This window comes from Vitis riparia, chromosome 7 (genome assembly GCF_004353265.1).
Source record: "Vitis riparia cultivar Riparia Gloire de Montpellier isolate 1030 chromosome 7, EGFV_Vit.rip_1.0, whole genome shotgun sequence".
Lineage (NCBI taxonomy): Eukaryota > Viridiplantae > Streptophyta > Magnoliopsida > Vitales > Vitaceae > Vitis > Vitis riparia.
This window is the reverse complement of record NC_048437.1, coordinates 26,333,621-26,357,782: the sequence shown is the minus strand read 5'-3', so window position 1 is coordinate 26,357,782 and position 24,162 is coordinate 26,333,621. Positions and strand designations below refer to the sequence as shown.

Sequence of the window (24,162 nt, the reverse complement as noted above, 5' to 3'; positions counted from 1 at the left end):
CAACCATCTAGCAAACCTATTTTGGGCAGATTCTACAAGTAAATTGGATTACACTTGTTTTGGAGATGTGTCGGCATTTGATACAACTTATCGGACTAATGCTTATAAAAAACTATTGGTCATAATAGTTGGAATTAACCATCACCATTTGACTTGTTTGTTTGGATGTGCATTATTGGTAGATGAGAGTGTTAGTACTTATACATGGTTCTTGGAGACTTTTCTGAATGCAATGAATAATAAGAAGCTTTTTTCTATTATTACTAATGGGGATAAAGCAATGCGTAAAGCCATTAAGAGGATATTTCCAGACTTTTATCATCAATTATGTGTTTGCCATATTCAATGTAATGCATTCACTAATGTCCATGTTAAAGATTTTACTAATCAATTTTCTAAGTGCATGTTCATGGAAAACATTGTTGAAGAATTTGAATGTGCATTGAATGACATTTTGGAAATGTTTAATCTTCATGGACATAAGTGGGTGACAGATATATATGCTAAGTGTTCTAGATGGGCAGAGGCTTATTTAAAAGGACATTTTTTTGCAGGTATGAAAAGTACACAAAGGTGTGAAAGCATGAATGCATACTTGAATCGTATCCTTAAAACTCGTTTGAAGCTGTTTGAGTTTGTGTAGCATTTTGATAGGCAACTCTCATGTATTCATCGTAATGAGGCAAAGACAGAGTTTGAGACACAATTCTTCCGTTGTTCTAACAACCAAACTCTATGCACTTAAGAAACATGCAAAGATTATTTTTACAAAGCAATCTTTTCTCAAATTTAGGGATGAGATGAAGAATGCAAAACTATTTTTTCCTATCAATACAGAAAATCATGGAGGTTATCATGTCCATACATTAACCAAGTTTAGAAGCCCTGACAAATTTGAAAGCTACAAAACACCATGTTTGAGATCCTAACATTGTGAAGACCAAAGGTAAGCTAGGTACCTTAAAAGAAAAATTTAAGAAACCAAGGCATTGTGGGAAATGCAAGAAAGTAAGACACACTGTTTGAACCAATTGGCATTTTGAATGAGGAAGTTTCCCTACTTTTCCAAATTGTAGGTAAATGAGCTTAGGAGGTATGAGATCCATTTCGAGAATTTTATCCAAACATGCGATTGTTTTACAAAAACATTTGGCTTGCCTGTTGGGGAATGTGTTTTGTAGCATTTGACAAGCCATAGCTGCAAAAAATTGAAAGGGATCTGAGTTTCAACTCTTTTTAGTTGCTAGTGGATTTTTGTGTTTATTGTTTGTCGCAAGACTCAATATTTGGCCATTATGTTCTGTTTATGAAGAGACTTTTGTGTTTTTGGTGAGGCAATCCCTTCTACAAGGTTCTTGATTTGTTTCTACTTCCTAGGTTGAACCGAATTTGGCTGAGTGAAAGCCCAAGTAGGTGATCCCCCAGCTTGTACTTTCTGTTTTGGTGCGGCCGTTTCTTTTTTTTTTTTTAAATGTCCAAAGGAGTTCTGTTGTGTTGTTAATCATCTTTTTTGCGTGAATGATCAGGATGCTATATTTGAATGGCAATTGCAATCAGGGGGTCTGCTGATACTGAGTTTGAGGCAGGAATCTATCATGGAAGGATCCAGTTGCCTGCAGAGTACCCATTCCAGCATCCTTCATTTCCCAGATCTATGATTAAATTACTTCTAAAAGAAGTATAATTCTGGTGGAAAAAAACACAACAGCAATCACAACAACATGAAACCCAATATGGGTTCTTTAACCATCAGATTTCAACCATTCCAGTCGTTGACACTTCGAGTTCTGATCATGGAGCCACAACTATAGGATTCCAAATGCAACACACCCCAGTGTGAATATTTTGTTCACTTAATGTTTACTGTTTTTCTGAATTTTCTTTGCATGTTATACTCATTAAAGTATGCTGTCCTTTCAGCCTAGTGGTCACTTTGAAACACAGACCGAGATTTTCCTAAGCGTACCAAATCATCATCCTGAACATTGGCAGCCATCATAGAGTGGTACTCTTGATTCTCCTATATTCATATTTGATAAAGGAACTAAATGCCTCTTATTTTATATTTTTGTTTAATGATTTTAGATTTTGTGATAAAGGAACTGATATCCATGCAGTTCAAACTGTCATATATATATATATATAAATATGTATGTGTGTGTAATTTGCCTCACATTTTTCACTGTGGAACCTTTTACCAAAGGATAATTTTTGTTCTCCTGGATGATATTTGACAGTTTGAACTGCTTTAGTGTGGCATTCATTGCATTCATGCCCACCGACCCTGGAGGTGCTTTGGGCTCACTGGATTATTCAAAGGAAGAAAGGCGAGGTTTGGCCATCAAATCTCGTGAAGCAGCACCGAGATTTGGGGCTCCTGAACGTCAGGTGCTGATTGAATAGGTTCCTATCTACTCTTTACTTGAAGTAGTGTCAGAATTGGTCTTTACCAAGAATATGATAGATGATGTCATTTCTTGAAATCCAAAGATGGCTGTAGGCATGCTGCTACCTAATATTTCAAATGCTATGACAAACAAATAGGCTCTCTTAAAATGTTGTACAAAGTAGAATGGTATCTTCTATTTCCACTGGACACCCACACACCCTTCTAGAGCATAACAAAATATTCAAGATTTTAGGTCATAAATCTTGTTAGGCTTGCAATTGGGTACAAAATTATGCTTTAGGAATTTTTTTGGGATTTTTGATTTGGTGTCTCAGTCATATAAGCCTCTAATGACACAGATTCACCTCGGCAACCAGTTCCCTCGCAGATGCCAAAAGAGGAGTCGACCAAGAGGGACATTGAAGCCCCCAGGTTAATCATCAAAACATTGATGCTATTGGTGAACTCGAGGAGGATGATGATGAGGAAAAAGCTAGTGATATGATTGTGGAAGACATGCGTGAGGTCCAATTGAATGCTAAGGTTGGCCCTTTGAGTTTCACTTTTAGTGTAGTAGGGCTGAGAGTATCTTGACGTCTCGACGTGTCACCGAGCCCAATGAACTGTTTCAGAGGCCAGAAGCAAGAAGAGGGTGGCATTTTGATGAGCGACTGCTCACTTTTGCTGCCATTGGGTTCCTGAGAGCTACGAGCACTTCAATTTCGCCTCACGGATCGTAGATACTGAAACGTTTGATTTTAGTCGGCAGCTCTCATCAAGCTGCCTTTGACAAACTAACAAATAACACGTCTTGAGATATATTTTTTAAAAAGAAAGTGCAGGAAACTGGTATTGTGAAAATTATTGGTAGTTAGGCACGCTCTGTCTGGATCTTCTTCTTTTAGCTGTATTGCATTGTATCCTGTTGATAAGAAATGAAATATAGTTCAAGGATTATGATCATATGAACTGCAGATATAGTGGAAAACAAGGTCATTAATGAATACTATCTGATGTTGGTATGTTAATATAATAATTCCCCACCTACCATCCATTCATAAAACAATGGGTTTATTTGATGGATTGGATTAGAATACAGTTGTAGTGAATACAATATTTGTTTACATTATGACCAGGTGATAACAAAAAAATCCGTTTAAAAAATTGCTGGAAATGGTCAAATTCAGACCTTGTCTTCATCCCCACAAGAGTCGCCATTGGTCTGTTCTACTTTCCTTCTGCAGAGCAGAACCATCCCAACCCACATTAGACCCTTCACAACCCTAACCATTCCAATCGTTACAGTCAGGTAATACAGCCACCAACCGACAAAATCCGCCACCCCAACACCCATTAACAGCTCTCTCTTCATCTCAGCAACAATAGCCAGAGACTCAACCTCATCCCTCAATCTCCACCACCATAGCCCGCCCAAGCTTGAGGCCATGATCACCCTCTCAGCCCACCTCTCTTCCCTTGCAGCCCCGAAAATCGTGTCGTCCACCACTGGTTTCACAATTGTCCTGGACCAATGCAGCATGGTCTCGTGCAGCCCCAGGAAAAACACCACCCTACACAACAAACTCCTCTCGCTCCCAAGGCTTGTGCTTTCAATCCCGGCTGCTATGCTAACTTCAATCCCCAAACCAACGCATACTTGCAACGTACAGAGAAAAATCCATGCAGTGTACAAACGGGGCTGGAAAGATTGGCTTGTTGCCTCACTTAAAAGGGCCATCCGACCAGTCAGGCCATGGACAAGAGTGGCTAAGCTAATAATGGAAACAAACGCATGGAGAAGAGTAGGATTAGTGTAAATGAAAAAAGAGAAAACAAGAGAAAAGGGCTGTGGTATGGCAATATTAGTGCCCAAAGATAAGAGATAGTGGGCAATAGAGAGTCTAGCTAGAAGGAGAAATGATAGAGGAAGGAGAAGGCTGAGAAAGGTGACTGTAAGAATATGAAAAGTTTCCCTCAACATCTTCTTCTCCACGGCTTGATGCTGCAGAATGTTGGAGCCCATTTTGTTTTCAGGCATATAACTCTCCTTTGTGTACACACAGAAGGAACAAAATTGAAGTCTATGTATGTGAATAAATAGTACAGTTGTGGAGAAGGAAGTCTAGAGTGGTTCCCACGACCTTGGTTCGTTGACATAGGGCATTGTCTCATTCCATGCTTTTGCTCGAAGTATTTCTGGATATATTTAAAGAGAATATGCCTAATATTATAGAATTGCTCTTAAGGGAAATGAAGGGACGGCCTTGTTTATTTAAAATCTGAGGTAATGAAATAAGATTTATGAAATTTAAAAGATGAGAATGAATCCAACTACCTACTAATATGAATTGAATGATACAAATAAATGGAATTTGGGAATAAAGTCATAACACCTCCATGGTACTTATGACACTAATTGATTAGTGATAATTTTTTTTATCAAAAAAAGACATTAAAAAGTTTCCCTTACTTTTGATTGTGAATAATATAATCAAAGTCTTGGATGTTAAATAAAAAGTTAGGTGTCATTCAATTTTTTTTTTAAAGGTAAGTTCATATTTGTTTTTTTTTAATTTATTTAATTTTAAATATAACTTAAAACTAAATAACGCTTGATAGAGTTAAAGTATTAAGTTTTTTTGTTTTTTAATATTTTATTTTTATTCAATTATTTTTTTAAAAAAATAATAAGTTACTTTTAGAATTTAAAAAAAAAAAATTCAAAATCAAATATTTTAATTTTTTACATTTAATAAAAATTTAAAAAATAAGTAATAAATTAAAAAAATAAAAATAAAAATAAATTATGTAAAATATGAAAGTAAATTATTTTCAATAAAAAATTCAAAGAAAAATAACACCTAAAGTTAGGTTTTGTTTGAATATTAAAATGTTTTTAAAAAAATATCATGAGAGAAGTGAATCACGAGGGAATACAATAAAAGAAAAAATAGAATAAAAAATTAAATTCAATAACTTTTACTTACGTTTTGTTAATTTCATTATCCTAAAATAATTAAATCACATTGAATATTGAAAGTACCTAAAAAAATTGTTAGGAAAATTCCAGCAAAAAGAAAAAAAAAATGATATTACTTTATGTATATATATGAAAAAAAAAATATTGAAGCTGAGGACAACAACCAAATATGAATTAAAATAAATTCACTGGTTCAAAGAGAACAATGGATGCAATTGGTTTTTAGGTTGCTGACATTCTTTTGTTGCTTGTACTTGTTGAGCCCTTCCGTTTTCTGCAGTTTTCTATTCAGTTGAATAATATTTTCTTTCCATCCAAGCAGCCGTGCCAACCCCACCCACAGAAAAATATAGAGATTACAAGCATGCCACAACTGATCATCATTTTAATTCCCATCAAGGCCTTATCTACTTCCACAGTCAACCATACAATATTTCCAAGTGGGAAACACACAATTTCGTCACCCTGCTGTGACATTTTCTTTTCTTCCAAACATCATTTTCTCTCAACAAACTCGAGATATTTTTTGAAATATTCTGACCCATTCGTTTCTGAATTTTTAAAACCGAGTCGTTTTGCCGTTTGCGTGATGCCCAAACCGAGAATCTTCAATTTCTATTATTATTTTTTCACTAAGGTTTTCCATCAACCGGCAGTGTTTGACCATGATTCTGACAATCCAACGGCCCAGATTCTCCTGGCTAATCAATTATTGAACGGTCGTTATCATTCCTACAAGTTTATAGCGTAAGCCTTGGAGTAAATATTTACGACTTTTATGTTCCAATTTATTTGAAAAGATATTTCATTGATCAATGCACTAATGTTGAAAATTATTGTAAACTAAAACGGTCACATTTTAATTTTTAAAAGTAATTAAATTTTAATTTTTTTAAAAAAAGATTTAAAATCATTTTGTATGATTTTTCAAATTTCTAATAATATTAAAGTATTTGGAAAACAAAAAGATTCATGTGAAATGTTTAATTGACATCTGATCATGTCAAATAGGCCTTGTTTTGTTGTGAGAATTTTTAATTTGTGAGTTATAGTGGGACTTATGTCACCACAAATAGAGATTAAAGCAAGTGTTTGATTCAAAACCGGTGTTAAAAATTACAAATTGACTTATTATACTCCTAAATATGATATCAAACCTAGATATGTTAACAATATTCCGAATAACCCCTCAACTTGGAGTTCCACCTGAAGAAGCAAGGGTTACGATAGATGCTAAATCTTCTATTGGTACATGGGAAAAATGAATTCAATAGTTGATTAAGATAATGATGATATTGATAAAAGTATTTTAAATCAATTTGTATGGTTTTTAAATTTTTTAATAATTAATTATAAAAAATGATAATGACATAATAATAATAATAATAATAATAATAATAATAATAATAATTCCACTTGCATTGAAATGAACAACTTTTTATAACTTTTTTCTTATAAGAATTCAAAAAAATATCAATCATTTTCCTATTTTATATAACTTACTAGGATGGCATACAAAATATTAATTTTTCTATAATATGTAAATAATATATACATACTTGTTATCATAATTTTGGGCCATAAATTATTTTATATAATTTTATTGTAAGAAAATATAAAAATAATGATTGAATATATATAACCTCTAATTACATCAATTTTATGAAGTTGTACAAAATTATTAATTAGTAATTTTGGTCTTGTTAATTATGTTGCTTATGACTAAGTACAATTTTAGTTTATAAAAAATATTTTTTTATATGGCTTCCAATTACATAAATTTTAATATTTATTAATTAAAATTTGAGCCATTGTGTAATAATGTAAAATAATTGACAAATTATAATAATTATAGAAAGATAAAAATTGTATTATGGTGTATACCTTTGGGTTATACAATAGAATTAGAATTAGTAATTATTTGTATACCTTGGAATAAAGGAATTGTTAATAGTTTTGTTGGTATAAAGATAATTACAAATCATCTATATAACTTTTGATATAAGATAAATAAAAATTTTAATAATAAAAATATGTTTACATATTTTTAGAAATAAGAGCTTATGCAAAAATAAAACTACATACATTTCTAAATATGATTGAATGTTTTATGTAAGCAAAAACATTAAGAAAGAGAAAATTGACTATGGAGTTGGTAGAGATACGCATTGAACAAAAAAAAAAAAATGAGAACACATAGAACACCATAGGTTAAAAAAATGGAAAATATCTTTTTTCTTTTTATTTTTTGGTTTTTTTATTTTTTGGAATAGTGACAAGCATGAAAAGCAACTTTCTTTTTTTGTTCTATGAAAACAAAGCCTTTAAAAATATGAAGAACACTAAAAATAAAAACATTTTTTTATTAAATGTGTTTTTTGTTTTCAAAAATAGAAAATAATTTTTAAAAACACCAACTAAACTAAACAGATTCGAAGGCTCATGTGAATTAACTTTTTGCTAAATCATTTATGTAAATTAGAGAAATATTCATTTTCATAAAAGTTTTTATTTTAACTTGTGTAACTAATTATTTCATCTTTAATAAATTTTTTAGAATATAAATATTATTCTTTGAAATTGATGGCTTTGATTTTACTTTCGATTTCTAACCAACAACAAAATGTTTTTCCAAAAGGGTTTTAATACAAAAGTAAATAAAATATTACTTCTAATAAAACCTTTTTTTTTTAAAACTTACATATGTGTTTGGTGTTTAATAACAATTTTATGATATCATATTTGAGTTAAAATTAAAAAAAAAAAAAAAAGAAGAAGAAAAGAAAACATAATCCCCATTTGCATTAATTTCTTAAAAGCAAAAAAAAACTCATTTTTAAGTTTAATTAAAGTCTGTTTGGATATTTTTATTAAAAAAATTTATGATTTAAAATAAAATTTAATACGAAAATCAACACTTCTCATAGAAACTTTATTTTTATTTATATAAAAAATTATTGTATATTATATAAAACTTTTACCATATTAATATTGATTTTTAATCATTATGATTTTTATTTCGGTTTTTGACTTTTATCCAAATTCAAAAATAAAAAATTATCTCAAATAAATCCTTAATCCTAAAAGTCAAAAATAGGACTCTTATTGCTGACGTAAAAAATAAGAAGCTACCAAATCTTGTCATAATCCACATATCAAAGCCACATCATTTTCTATAATCTTGTGGAAAATTCTTAAAAAATGTATCTTTCAATCTTGCCAACTTTATTTGACCGGTGGATTTCAGAAACAACGTGCAGAGGCAAAGTCATAAAAGTCACATTAAGTAGCCGGGCATGTACATCGACCTACCCACAAGCCCCTCATCAATGTTGTGGCCCTACTCTTTTTACCTTCTTTCAAATTTCCAAAATCATAAGCCCCGCCCATATCATATAGTAAATATATTTGTTTTAATGTTCTTTAGATTCCAGCATTCATTCATTTTTCTGTACCTTCTGGACATTATCAGAGGGCCCATATGATTTCCTTCCAGAAAATATTTTCTTATCTTATTATTATTATTTAAATATTTGATGACATGTAATGTAATTTCTTTACATGCTTATTTCGAAAAGTATGCTTGTGAAATTGTTCAAATCACGTACGATAAACCAGCTTAATAACTTAAAGGAGTTTAATATCTTAATTTAAATTATTAAATAAATTAAATATTTTTTATAAAATAATTTAATGATTTAAAATAAAAAATATCTTTAAATAATAAAGTAAAAATAATTATTTTATTCGTAAACTTATATTTTTATTTTATTTTATTTTTCCACTTTGTTCTAATTACCTCTGCAATCTTCTTTACTTCTTCATGATCTTCACTGTTATTCAATCTTTTTTACTCTCATTATAATTTATGAGAATAAATATGTCAATTTAATGATATAAAATAAGTTTTAAGTTAATTTTATCAAACAACCTTAATACTTAAAGTAAAAATTAAATAATAAGTTTTAAATCAATAATTTAAGCATAATTTAACTTTAAATCATTTTAAATAATTAAGTAATAAGTATTAAGTTTTACCAAACACCCGATATGATACGTTACTTTTTAAGTATTATTTAACACAACTTTTTATTTGTTTTTTTAACAAAAAACTAAAAACCTAAATTTTAATTGTTAAAGAGTACTTTTGATTGAAACTTATGATTTCTTTGAAAGTCGATTCAAATTTAGGTTTTATTTATTTATTTATTTATGAAGAAAGTAAAGTTGAGATGTTATTAGAAATGAACTTATATAAAGAGATGTCTCACAATTTAAATTGTATGTAGAATTCTTTGAAATTATTTGGAGAATTCCTTAATTAAAAGGTATAATGATATGTTCAATGGGCCTTTAATTAACAGAGGACAAATTTGAATGAGCACAAAATTAAGATCAAGTCATCATAAGTAGTTATAGTAGTGTACCCAATGTTGATGTCTCGCGTCCCCGAGATCCACGCTGCTGCCAAGTGGACGTGCGCTTTCAACCAAGAATGAGTTCTGACTCAGTCGATCCTGCAAAAGATGTCCGGACAGGATGTTCGGACACACCCTCTGATGGTTTTGTTAGCCATTGCTTAAAAGATTAGGTTGTTGCCCTTTTTCTAGGTTAGCTGGCTTACTTTATTCTTTGTGTGAAAGACCTTTTATATAGTGTCAGAAGCTCTGCTCCCCTCTTTAATGGTGGGAAAACTTTTTGGCTTGTCATGATGTCCCTGAGGTGATGGCAGAATCATCATCACCTTGCAGGCGGCTGCTCTCCTCTTTAATGGTGGGAAGACTTTTTGGCTTGTCATGATGTCCTTGAGGTGATGGCAAAATCATCATCACCTTGCAGGCGACTGTCAAAAATCGTGGGAGGTGACTTGCCATCGTTCCTGTCCTTTCACTCTGCAGGCGGCGGAACTCAGCAAGGCTTGCTTCTTCCAGTCAATGATCCAGATAATGAATCCGGATAGGATAGGGCATCGCCCAGGTATAATATTTGAGAGTGTCGTGTGCCCCCTGGGGGACTCGGATAGATGCGGCGTGTCACGTGTCCTCTTGAGGGTACGGATAGAGTTGATCCGGATAGAGGTGTGCGCCACGTGTCATGGGGGGTCCCTACACCCAACATTAAGCTCTAGTTTTGATTGAATTAATAGTGGTAAGCTCTTCTAAATTTTCTAAGGAAATATGTATGACAAGAGTGTTAAATAAATGGATGTAGAATGAAGTAGAATTCATTTCTTAAACTTATTGAGTATTGGGTGAAAAAAAACTTATTTATTTATTTTATAATAGAGGGATGAAATTTATTATAATTTGTTACATAACAATATCCTCAAGATATTTAAATTTATTCTTTTTTCTTAATAAAGATTTTATTCACGTCCCAAATAATTATAATATGAATAATGCATTATATTATACCATACACATAGACTATGTTTGGCTCTTGAAAGTTTAAGGACGGTGAGGAAAAGAAATTCAAAAAAAAAAAAAAGTGAAGAAAAATGAATTTTTTTTTTTATATTCTACTTTAAATTCACTTTACTTATTTAATTCTTTTATATAAAAATTAAATAATTTGGAAATTTATAAGTTTTTTACTAATTTTAATTATTTTTTTATTTTTAGTAAAATCAAATATGAGAAAATTATTTTTTTTAGGGTTAATTTTATTAATTTGTTTTGACTAAATACATCCCTGAGTTTGAAATTTTATAAAAAAAAAGTTTTTCTTATTTTGAGTGAAAGGGAATGTGAGTAAATATTAGAAACGACTATGATAAAGAAGGTTTTTCATGAAACTTCAAAATTTATGGGAATAGAGTTTAGTCAAAACCCGAGGGGTAGTTACTGAAATTAACTTCTTCTTTTTTTTTTTTTTAACATTTTTTTATGTTTCCTGTAATCCTCACACAAAATTGATTCCTCAAAAACGAAATTAATTTTCGGGTTTACACATATTTCTCATTCCAAACTCAAAAACCCTTTTTAAAGCGTAATAATTTTTATATCCGTTTGATTAATTTTATTAACTTTTTTAATAAAATAATTCATATAAATATAAAAAAAATATTAATTTTTTTAAAAGCTCTATTTTAACTTACGAAAAAATTATTTTATATTTAATAAAACTTTTACTATATAACCTTAAAAAAAAAATTTATGATTTTAGTATAGATTCACCTAAAACTAAGAATTGAAACTTATCCAAATAGTCTAATAGAAATGAGCAGTATAGGAAATAAAACTTTTACAATATATTCCCCTCAAAAATTATGATTTTAATTTAGTTTCCACGTAAAGCCAAAAACCGAAAACAAACCACAAAGGATCTAATGGGAATGAACAGTAAAGGGAATCAAACTGCAAAGGGAATCACCCCGTTTCTTTTCATTCCAGTGGAATCTAAGTAACAAGGGCATTAAAGAATTGGGAAACGTTGGGACACCAAGCTGACCTGTCACCACAGCCTCACTCCTTCAGGATTCATGCACCACCAAAGTCCAAAGCCAAAATCTGCTAAAATGTACCAGATGACACGTGTCATCCCACTGAATCCAGTAATGCTAAGCCCACCGTTAGTCTCGTCCTTTTTATCTTTCTTTCCCATTTGTAACCTGTGAAAGTGTGTCCAAATTCATCAGGCTTGGGATTTGGTGAGGCACACAGGGAGAGTCCCAAAAGAATAGCCCACAATCAACCACCCCATTGTCTCCACCCAATCAGATGCCTGTATATATCAATGTCTCTTCATAAAAGAAGGGAAAAAATATCTGAATCTTTATAAAGATATATGTGTGTCTAATGTGAATATTGCAATGCAACTGTATGTGGGTGGTTTTTTATTGCAAGGTTGGGTGGTGGTGACATGCATAGTTGTTAATTAGCTTTTATAATAAATGAGTGAAAAGAAAGAGAGAAAGCAACTTTGAGGGAGGGACAGAGAGGGAGGGGAGGTTTGTCATCTCATGCCTATCTCTCTTTCTCTCTCTTAATCAATTGGAGCTCTGATTTTGATCCATTTTTCTTTTTTCTTTTTGCCTTTCTTTATGGCTTCTTCCACTTCTTTTGCAGCTTCATCTTCATAACAACTCTTCTCTGACCTTTATCAGCTTTTTGGGATAATATAGTAAGAAGAAGAAGGAAAGGAAAGTCAGGAATTTGTGATGGATGGTTCTGTAAAGGTTTCCAAAGAGCTGAAACATGAAACTCAGGCATCCAAAAAAAGGTGGGTGGGTGTGGCCCTTTTTTTCTTTTTTTTTGGGGGTTTTGTTTTATATGATTTTTGTTTTGAGGTTTATGGTTTTGTGGGAAGTTGTGGGTGGTTTGAGGCTGTTTCTTTCTGCATTTTATGTTATGTGGCATTTATGGGCTTCTTTTCTTCTTCTTCTTCTTCATCTTTTTTTTTTTTTTTTCCTGTGGGGTTTATAGAAGGGTGGTTCAGAAGACTGTGGTTACAGTGAGGATTGAAGCAAATGTTGGAAAACAGAAGAATGAAGGGCCGCCATCGGATTTTTGGTCTTGGAGGAAATATGGGCAAAAGCCTATAAAAGGATCTCCTTATCCAAGGTTCAGTTTTAGCTTTTTCTTATGAATTAATTGCATCTTCTCTCCTTTCTTGGTCTACATGTTCAATTTCTGGCTTTTGGGTTTACACTTTACAGTTTACATCTCTCTTGTTGCCTCAAAATTCTGAGTGAAGTAACCCCATTCCCAACTGTTCCATGTGGCCCGTTTGGAAAGTGGTGTAGCATGAATTTTGGGTTCAATATGGATTTTCTTTTCTTCCATTTCCTCAATTTTCACCAAAGGGTGATGCAAAAGTTTTGCTGGATTTGTACTTCATTTCTTTCCATAATCTCTCTCTTTCTCCACATCTAGTATTCTCACTTTTTCTTTATTGCTTGCCATTATCTTTCAGGGGCTATTATAGGTGCAGCACATCAAAGGGGTGCTCAGCTAAAAAGCAAGTGGAGAGATGCAGAACAGATGCTTCAATGCTCATCATTACTTACACTTCTAGTCATAACCACCCAGGCCCTGATCTCTCAACCACTCCCAACACCCTAAACCAACCAAAAGACCCCGAAACACAGCCCATTGAAGAAACCCCCACAACCCCAAAAGAAGATCATCAACCACAACAACCCATCACCATGGCCAGTGATGAAGATGCAAGTGAAGATCATTTCCACTACTTCCAATCCACAATCAGCCATGAAGAAGACCCATTTAAAGTGAACCTAGAGAAAACCCATGATTCATTAGGTGTCGTATTTGATGAGCAGCCCCTTGCTTATCCACATCTCATGACCTTCTCAACACCCAAATCAGAAGAAAATGACTTCTTTGATGAGCTTGAAGAACTACCCACATCTTCATCTTTCACAAGCTTCATGAGGAGCGGCTTCAACTTCTTTGATGACAGGATTCTTGTGCTCCCTTCTTGATCCAAGTACCCTTTTTTTGGGACCTTGCAGCCTTGGAAAAAATGTACTCAATATGTGCATATATGTTATACCCACTACTAGTAATCCTTCTATTTAGCATCTTTTTAGTTTCTTTTTCTCTTCTGGGTTCACAATCTGAGAAAGTCGCATCACTTTGCCAAGCCTGCCTCCTCCCCCCCCCAAAAAAAAAGCCCACCACTTTGGCTTGAGCAAAAGCTAGTGGAGAGGCTATATGTTAAAAGTTGTGTTTCTAGAGATTGGGATTGAATGTTCTTGGCAGATGAGAAACCCACCAAGCCCCATGGAGAAAGTGAGGATAAGTGTATAGGTAAAGGCTTCCTGAGTGGTTGTGTCTTCGCTCACATAATAATTAAAAATAAGATAGCACGAGATTCACGAGGTATATAGTTGCACAAAGATGATTTTTCTTATCTGAATTGAATCCTTCTTATTTTTCTGGTTGGAGGGGTTGATGTGGTGGAACTGTGGAAGAAGAGATGGTTTGCTTTTTTGGCTGTTTGTGAAAGCATGATTTGATATGTTTTTTTTGGTTTGGGTTGGGTTGGGTTCCATGACATCCTCTCTTCCAAAAAGTTTTATGGTACTTTTGTTTTTGGTGTTTTGAGCTGCGTCACAGATTCCCCTCAACAAAAATGCAAAATGCAATATCCACAAAGCATCATTTTCTGAGTGTTGCATGAGATTCCACTCAGAATAATGATGCTCTCTCCTTATTATTTCTCTTTATGTTTAAAACTACTTTATTGAATTATTTCTTACATAAGTTTTTCCTTTCAAATGTGATCTGTGGCACTCTCCTCAGTAGGATCATCAATACCATGTTAAGAAAGAAAGAGAAAATGCTCATTAGTGTGATGGTAATTTATGAGATTACCATTTAGCATTTAGAACAATGGAATGGCATGAAATTGATACTTTCACATCTTACATATATTATGGGTAATGTAGGAGACATTTATATTTTTGCCAACTTGTGACCATAAGATGGGAAAGTGAGGTCTTGTCTTTGCTCTTTGAAACAATGGGCGCCTCTGGCTGTGTTGGGTACACAATTAGATGAACACTAATTGGTGAGTATGGATCCTGGTGGCCAAATTTCCTTGGGAATATTTTATCCATTTAGGAAAGCTTTAGACTGTCTTTGGTAAACGCTTTCCAACACTTTCTTTTTGGCTTTTAGGATAAAAACACAGTGAAGACATTTGATTCGAGCATATCCTAATCATTTCACTTATTTTTTGAATTTTTTATAAAAATAGTTGAATACATATAAAAAAATAAAACATTGTAGATGAAAATTAATTTTAAGAAATATGAAAAAACATTAGAAATTTGTTTTGAATGCTGTTCCCAAAATCTATTATTTTAAGGACTTTTTACTAAAAACATTTACAAATAGACCAAATACACCTCCTTTTCAAGATTTGAGCAAATATGAAACTCTGATCAAATTTCAGGGCCAAACAAACAAATTCAAAATTCAATTATTTCTGTCCATTAAAGAAGCTTCGGTACACAACCAAAATGAACTGGAAGCAGAAGAATCCTTGACACAGCTTTTCTTCATTTGCAGAAGTTCAAGATTTACCTGAATCCATTTTCATTTGAATTAAGGAAATCGTTTTAGGACCACAAAAAACCATCCAAGAATTTACACAAGTGTTAATTCTCAGAAACTGTGATTCAAGAGGTAATGTATTACTATATCAGCAAGATGGGTGCCTTTTGTTTTTTTGATAAGTAAATTTTTGTTCCCGACTTGAACCTGGAACCTCCCACGAACCCTTCCCTTAAAGCACAAAGTCAACACTTGTTCAGAGTCAACCCATTTTTCAAGCTTTAGTTCCAGGAAATCAGTACCAGAGATTAATTTCCTGTGCCCCATAGAAATAAATATTATTCAGCAATTAAATATCAGTCCCATTAACTCTACAAAATTCATTGCAGCAATCACTATGGCAAGTTACATGCCAAACAAGACTTCACTGATCTGCAGTAGCCGCCAGAGGCTTGAGAGCCTTTAGAGGATTCAAGATAACGCCATCTATAAGTCCATACTCCTTGGCTTCTTTCGCGCTCATGAAGAAATCACGATCAGTGTCTTGGTTGATCTTCTCAAGGCTCTGACCGGTGTGGTAGGAGAGATACCCATTCAGATTAGCCTTGTGGTGCAGCATTTCATTTGCCTGAGAAGGGATAAAATGATGGCCACTAATCAGGTTTTTTTTTTTCGAGTAAAGCAACAGTGTATTATAAACAAAAAGTGCCAAAACACTTGAGGGTAAAAACGCAAATAAAAGGAGAAGTAACAAAGAAAAATGCATAATACCTTTTAGTATATTTATAGCACACTGCTCATGAAGATAACTCTCCTGTCTTTGTCCAAAGCATTAATTATGTAAATGGTAGATCCACAGTCCTTAACAAAAGTTTTCCTATGCCGACACTAAGCAAGTTGCCTATGGATGTATTTCCTTGGATTACTATAAAATTATACATACCCAGAAAAAGGCCAAAGGTGGTTTTAATTGTTTGGTCGTGCTGATTTTTGGTACAGGCTGCCCATTGTCTGTTTGTTAAATTTCCAGTTGTCTAACAGATTGTGACTCCATAGCCATGTCATCGAATAAGAATTGATGAAATCCCTTGGAAATGAGCTATTTCTATTTGTTTTCATAGCACATCTCAAGTCACTGGAACTATTGTTTATTACATATTTGGCAACTGAAAACAATATTCCAACTTCAAAAAGACATTTGACAAATTTTGGAATGAAAACAGTTTTTTGAGAAGTTATGCTAAAAACATGGTGATTTTTTAAAACAAATTTGAGAGGTTTATCAGGTGTTTTTATAGTGTGTTCTGAGAAGAACTAGGCTAGGAACATTGCATTGTACAAGTACAGTGCCTTCAAAGAAAATAGACGTAGAAAACAGTTTCGCATATCTGTTCCTTGAAGTAACAGAAAATTGCTTTTAAAAACTGTTTTCAAAAACTGATTTAAACATTGTCAAAGAGACCCTAAATCTCTATCACTACATGAAACCTAAAAAACAATCCTCCAATATACACAACTAATAATGAATCTCAAATTTTAAAAATAATCCTGTACATCCATCAGTATATAAAGGGTTAATTTCCTTATGGGACAAAGGCATCATAATGTATCTGCTGTATTAGATAAGGTACATCAACATGTAACCGACAGAAACAAATGGTGGAATGAAAGCAAGAGAGAGATGACACACCTGAATATCTATGTCAGTTTGCCCACCTTGAGCTCCACCGAGAGGCTGATGGATCATGATCCTTGAGTTTGGCAAGCTATATCTTTTTCCTTCAGTTAAGAGGGAGGTGACAGACACGTGTCAAAGCACACTAAAAAGCATATGCCACGAAGTGGAACTCCAAACCACTAACAACAAAAGCCTAGGAAATTACTTACCCTTGGTGCCACAGCTAAGCAGGAATGCTCCCATGCTTTTCATGGAAAAAAAAAAAAAAGCAAATCAATCACTAAGAGAAAATCTTGGTTTAACCTCTAATACAAAAGCCACAATAAAGACCCATCAGCAACCACATAGTTTAAGCAAGAATATTTGACCAATGCGTCAATTAGCAGAGCAGAAATAGTTTTAGATTGCAATAAGCATAAAATCCATTTGAAGTCATCAAATCGTACATAGAATTATACTTACTGAAAAAAGTCCCAATTATAAGAAATCAACTAAATTGACACTTCCATAAAGACATTTGAGATTAGCAGACTGCATCAACTCACAAACCAATAATTAGGAGTGACAATTGGGTCATGTCATGTCAGGGGAAAAAATCATGAAAGTTAGTTAACTCAAACATGATCTGTTCAATAGTTATATCAGATTTCTTTCACATGAACATGACCTGTTTATTATATGGGTAACACAACACGACACAACCCATGTAACCCATTTAATAAACCGGTAGAATTGGGTTGGCCTGATGTATATTAAATTAACATGAAAATTACATAATCATTTAACCCAAATATGATTATGGCACACCTAACACAATTAAGACTTGGTTAACTCATTTAAAACATTAAATTTACATGAATTGTAAATCAGCCTATTTTTCAAAATGATTTGCCAATTTTTTATTTTTATTTTTTGATAAGTAAAAGAGAAGAAATTGTATTGAAAAGAGACGCTAAAATGGCAACTCAAAAAGATACAGCATAGGAATACCCCCCTACCCGGCTGGGACAAAAAAACGCCTTGAAAAGTGGAGAGGCCAAAAAAACCACCCTCATCAAGTTGAGAACCTACCCAATCATTGAAACCTACTAAAGACGGAGGACCAACTTTTATGAACAATTTTGTCTCCGACCAAAGAAAATAAATAAAAGAACTCTTAAGTCTTTGAATGGACAACACATCATCTTCAAATGTAATTTTGTTCCTTACCTTCCAAACCATCCAAAAAATACATAAAGGGTCTGCTCTCCAAACTTCCTTTCTCTTTTTTCCCACAAAAGACCCATTCCAACCCAAGAGCATCATTTTAATAGAGGCTGGCAGCACCCACTGTACCCTGAAGAGAGTGAAAAACAACGCCCAAAGAGTCCTTGTCTTGGCACAGTGAAGGAGGATATGATCTATCGATTCCTCATGCATTTGGCAAAGGTAGCATCTATTTGCTAAAGGTCATCCTCTTTTCTGAAGTTGGTCCAAAGGGCCTTCCCGCAAGTTGCTTCCCACCCAAAAAAACTCACTTTGGGCTGCACACATGATTTCTAAATGACATTCAATGGGAAAAAGGCTGAAGGTCCAGATTCTAGGGCTTTGTAGAGAGACTTAACTGAGAACCTCCCACATTTAATCTCTATCCAAAGCACCCTATCTTCCACATCCCACTAAACACTCTTCCCATTAAGACCCAATAAAAAACTGTGCACCTCATCCATCTCCCAATCATTGAAGGGTTTAGAGAAATGCGGGCTCCAACTCCCCCCTCCCTCAGTGAAACTCCACACATCTTTTACCCAGACATCCTTGGACATAGCTAAAGCAAACAAAGTAGGAAAAACAACACAAAAAGGTGAATATCCACATCATCTATCCTTCCAAAATCTTACCCTCTGACCATTGCCCACCACAAAGGAGAGTCTACTGCTTACAACATGCCACTCCCTCCTAATTGCTTACCACAACCCCACGCCATATCCACCCCTCACTTCCTTGGAGCACCAACTCCTTTGCTCCTCCCCATACTTTTCCTTAATCACTTGATTCCACAAGACCCTTCTCTCATTTGCAAACCTCCAACTCCATTTGCACAAAAGTGCCTTATTAAGAGAAGAAAAACACTTTTTTTTTTTTTGATAGGCTTTAAGAGAAGAAAAACACTTCACCCCCAAACCCCCTTTCCTTTTGTCTAAGCAAACAAGCACCCATCTTACAAGATGAGGTTTCCGCTCAAGAGCCCCACCACCCCACAAAAAATCTCTCCAAATCTGCTCCAACCTCAATCTGACCGTCCTAGGCAAAGTAAGCACATAGATGAAATAAATGGGCAAGCTAGACGAAGTACTCTGGATCAAAGTGAGCCTCCCTCATTATCGACAACTATGTGAATAAATGGGTCATATGTGAGTCAATCCATAATCGTTTTAACACGACACGATAAATTAAATGCGTCAAAATGGGTCGTATTCGGTTTCAAGGCTTCAACTTGAACATAACATGTTTAATAAATAGGTTCAGTGGGTAGACATGAACATGATTAACCACAACCTAAACCCACTAATTTCATGTCACTTTCGAGTTGTACTCACAAGTCGTGTCAAAAATTGCCACCTCCACTAGTAATAGAAGAGCAATGCACCTAACACTCAACTTCCAACTATTCAGGGTTGTGTTTACAAAATGTTTCACCAATGATTCTATTAGTGATCATATCTTCTACTAAATCAAATCTGTCTGCACTTAATACTTCCACTCAGAATCCCTGCTTTTCATTTGCCCCTAGAGCAACCATTTGAACAATTCTTAGCATTTGCCCCAAAAAAAGAAGCTAAGAAGCAAGAGTGCTTCATTATCTTAAGATCAAGAGCCTAACTCTGGAGAAAGATCTGAACTACTGCTCCCAAGTACAGTAATCCCAAGATATGGCAAAGTGTGCATTACGTTAACAACTAATACTCAGTTCTCAAGTCCATGATAGACTTGTTGATTGGTTGTACTACAAGTAAGGAGAGGGAGGTTATTTTTTTGCTTTCTCCGTCTTTGTTTTGCATTTTGGTAAATATTGTATACATCATTTGTACTTTGTTGTGCCTTTTCCAACACTTGGTTTAATATATTCTTTTTTATTGCCTATCAAAAAAAAAAAAAAAAACCTATTACTCAGCTAAATCTTCATGCAAAAACCTTAACTCTATCAAAAACCATGTGCAAAACAAAAGACCTTCGAATATCAGAGTCGAGAATATGTAGAAGTATAAAACCATGCATGCAAGGCATCCGAACAGACAAGAGCATGTGGAAAAAGAACAAAGAATTTATTATTTCACAAAGAAATAATAAGAAGCAGCTAAATTAAAACAAATACATATGTGAACCACACAATTGTAGAATAAATCTGCATAACTTATACAACTACACTGGTATGTCATCTAAACAAGTTCAACATCTACAGAGATTTCTCAATCATTATTTAGGCAAGTTAAGATCACATTTTAAAATAGGAAAACACTTGTACAAATTTTAAATAAAGAAAATGCAGAACAATTACCATCACAGCTGAAATATCCAGTTACTGGAACCCAAAAAATGAAGTTTACTAACATGGACTGTTCCATTGAGCAATAATTAGCCATGAATGGCATAGAAAACTACAAAAATCTGTCTCAGTGCATCTTTACCTGGCTGCTAGTCCAACGCATACAGTGGAAACATCAGGTCGGATATGCCTCATCGTGTCAAATATGGCCATGCCTGAGGGGATAAATAAGGAAGAATTCAAGAAAATAAGAACCTGTACAAGTCTCCATGCTCAGTTAAATAAACTAGTACCAGTGTGAAGAAAAATTTATTGTAAGACAGAAATTACCAGCTGTAACTGATCCTCCTGGAGAGTTCACATACATGACAATATCCTGTTCAGAATATCAAGACATGATCTAATGGTGAAAACTTGCATAATGGTAGTTAATTTTCATAAGCTGTTTAATAGAAAGTCAGAGAGCTATAGAAAAAGGAGAGGGGGTGAGATGCCAAATGAAGGTAATATGTCAAAGGCACAGATGAAAATAAAATTAAGGATGCTAGAAACAGAAAAACAAGTTTTGGCTTCATAAATCTCATTTAGTATTTCATGCTTTTCTAGTTGTTTGCAATAGGTTTTTTAGGTGGAGGAAGTTAGCAATGAGAAGAGTAAGTTGTCTGAGCTGAGAGGAAAAGGGATTTTGAGAATGCCAATACACCCAAGGGAGTAGAAATATCATAAGAGGAGCTCAGGAATCAAAGAGGATTCAAAGAATCGGCTTATGATTTTGCAGGGTTTCCAAACTCCCATAGTGGTCTGCTGGGATATTTTGAAGATCAAATGGAGTTACACGCCCAAGACCCATAGTGCAGATCACCCTATTAATAAGGATCTGAATCTACTCACCAATACCCTCAAACCATCTCAATTACTCAAAAGTGGGTGGTTTAGTTCACTTGGAACCTCTCAAGCCTTGCTCCAAACATGGAAAAGCTATGAAGGTGTTTTCTGCCCAAATTCCTAGGGGCTTTGAGTAAAGGGAGAGTGGGCTTATCCCTCTGACATCAGGAAGTGAGTAAGGGGGTCAACCTCAACCAAGGAGCTTCATTATCCCCTTACAGGATGTAAATTCATGCTGAAAGGCCTCAGCCTCTTAGCAAGTTTAAGGGTGGCTGTTGTCACTTGCATGCTGAGGCACTTAGGCCACATTGCCTCACTTTGACGTGTTCACATCACACTATCATCTTAACAAAGTAATATTGAGTTCCTGTCGAAATGGTGCCTGCTTATGAGCCCATGATTCCTTAGGTTTACACGTCGCAACTACTTATTTGGCTATTTGGCACCCCTTATAGGTCCATGTGCTAACACAGAATTATGCCTTAAATGACACATAAATCAAACATTCAATTTCTCTTGCTTCGAGATTGGGAAACTGCAATTCTTACAAGCTAGTTGAGTTAAAGCGAATTCAGGGTCCATTATGTTAGCATTTGATGATGCAACTCCATTATCCCAAAAGGGAGTTGCTATCACACTAATACAATAGAGCAGTTTTATGATCCCGCAAAAAGGCATCGTTTCAATATCTTACCATCAAGTTGTGAAATGGGTTCTGCTTTCTATGCTGGACCCATCCATGATAATATATTGGTACAAAAAAATAGATGTTGATTTTGTGATAAATCCTAATAATAATAGTAATAACAAAAAGGGAAAATTTGCATACAAAAATAAGAACATCAACAGCTAAGCTACTCTACGGACCTTGTCAGGATCAACAGCATCAAGATAGAGAAGCTGAGCCACTATGATGTTTGCCATATCATCGTCAACAGCTCCACCACATCGGATTATTCTCTGAAGAGAAATCAGCGACAAATTGGATGCATTAACGCATAAGTGTGTGCCAACACTTAAGTAACCGTAGCAAAAGATAAACTTAACCAGCCCCTTACATGTTGAAAAAGCTGACTGACGACACTCTGAAAACGCTCCTGCACCATTGGAGGCGGCCCTTGCCCTCCTTGTGCATATGTAGGGAAGTAGGCCGAAGATGGGATTTGCAAATCATCCCTACAAAATAAAAAATTAGCATACAAATCATCAATAACGAAAGAATCTAAACACCAAAAAAACATCCAAACCCGAACCATCAGGTCAAAACCCTACCTAACGGACCAAATTCCCTGCCTAGAATTCTTGTCCGGCGCCCAAAACTCCCCAGAATAGGCAGCCTTCACTGGCGCAACCCGAAGTCTTTTTTCACTCCCAACCAATTTTGTAAATTTCCTGCCAATCGGAAAGAGAACAAAATTTATCATTAGTCTTACATCCTCCAAAAAAGAACACTTATCTTCCGCTTGGTTCCCAAGAAAACAAAAAATTCCGAATCTCATGTATCACAGCAGGGACAAACACTTGCCAAACTCAATTAAGTGAAACCTGTTCTCCTCTTGATAAAAATTTATTAATTTCTCAGACTTTCCGTAACTTGTCTCATCAACCAAACGGTCAGTTAAAAAAACCTATATACGGAAACGGAAGAGAAAAGAGGGATAGGAAAACACAAACCTAGAGGAAAAAGAAAGCTTGTGAGAATCGGAAGAAGAAGTAGGGTTTGAGGAGAAGATGAGAGAATTGAATGCGACGCATGTGTGCGCCATTTTGGCCTTCACTTCCCTCCTCTTGCGTCTGTATCTTATCCTTCAGAGCCAAAAGGGTTTTAGTGTTTCACTGCACAAGAAGAGTCTCTCGATATTTCCTTTTGGATCATCCGGATCCGGATCATACCACCCGGATCCGAGTCCATGTTTCGCCTCATGGCCACATGCACAAATAAAGAAATTGGTATTTAAAAAAATAATTATATAAATATATAGAATAATTAAAAATAAAATAATAGAAATAAAATTTATTTTTAAAATATTAAAAAATAAGTTTTCAAATAGACTTTTATATTATAAAATATCAAATAATAATTTTCAAAAACTATTCTTAAAACTGTTTTTCATAATTACTTTAAAAAATAATTATCAAATAGGCTCTATGATATTAAAATATAGATTATATTAAATATACTATTAAAAATAGAAATAAGATAAAGTCGAGGGAAATCTTAATATTATTAAAATAAAAAAATAAAAAATAAAAAGAAGTCAAAATTTGGTTCCATAACTATAAATAAAATTCTAATAAAAATAGAATTTGATTTCCATGCAAATAATTTAAAAATAATAATAATAATTAAAAGGTATTAATAAATGGAAAATGACATATGATATGTTCGATTGGTAGAAAAAAAACAAAAAAAATATATTACATTTAAATATTTGATATTTTTTAAACAAAAAATATATATAACATCCTAATACTTGCTATAAAAAAAATATGAATTCTCTTTCATTTTTAATATTATCCAAAAAAATTATGTAGTTTATAATTTTATGAATAATTTAATAATATTTATGACTAAAATATTTAAAATTTATAAATAAAAAAAACAATATTTTGTAAACTAAATAAAAACATTTTATATATTTATATTATTTCAGATGGTATTAACCACGTATTTGTTTAATT

General features: G+C 33.7%; 3 protein-coding genes across 3 annotated transcripts; 1 reads left to right on the top strand and 2 right to left on the bottom strand.

Moving 5' to 3' along the window:
• Positions 1–3,439: 3,439 nt before the first annotated feature.
• On the bottom strand, positions 3,440–4,470 carry LOC117918990. Its single transcript, XM_034835993.1, has one exon. The coding sequence runs from the start codon at positions 4,425–4,427 to the stop codon at positions 3,573–3,575; it is 855 nt and encodes a 284-aa protein (XP_034691884.1). The 5' UTR covers positions 4,428–4,470; the 3' UTR covers positions 3,440–3,572.
• A 7,844-nt stretch (positions 4,471–12,314) lies between these two features.
• LOC117919455 (probable WRKY transcription factor 65) lies at positions 12,315–14,215 on the top strand. The gene is made up of 3 exons (XM_034836662.1): positions 12,315–12,590; positions 12,794–12,931; positions 13,284–14,215. The coding sequence occupies exons 1-3, from the start codon at positions 12,529–12,531 to the stop codon at positions 13,810–13,812; spliced, it is 729 nt and encodes a 242-aa protein (XP_034692553.1). The 5' UTR covers positions 12,315–12,528; the 3' UTR covers positions 13,813–14,215.
• A 1,283-nt stretch (positions 14,216–15,498) lies between these two features.
• On the bottom strand, positions 15,499–23,306 carry LOC117918623 (ATP-dependent Clp protease proteolytic subunit 5, chloroplastic). Its single transcript, XM_034835407.1, has 9 exons — positions 23,155–23,306; positions 22,753–22,872; positions 22,539–22,656; positions 22,348–22,440; positions 20,926–20,971; positions 20,738–20,810; positions 17,279–17,313; positions 17,082–17,170; positions 15,499–16,019 (listed from the first exon to the last, which is right to left on the bottom strand). The coding sequence occupies exons 1-9, from the start codon at positions 23,244–23,246 to the stop codon at positions 15,816–15,818; spliced, it is 870 nt and encodes a 289-aa protein (XP_034691298.1). The 5' UTR covers positions 23,247–23,306; the 3' UTR covers positions 15,499–15,815.
• Between the last annotated feature and the right edge of the window lie 856 nt (positions 23,307–24,162).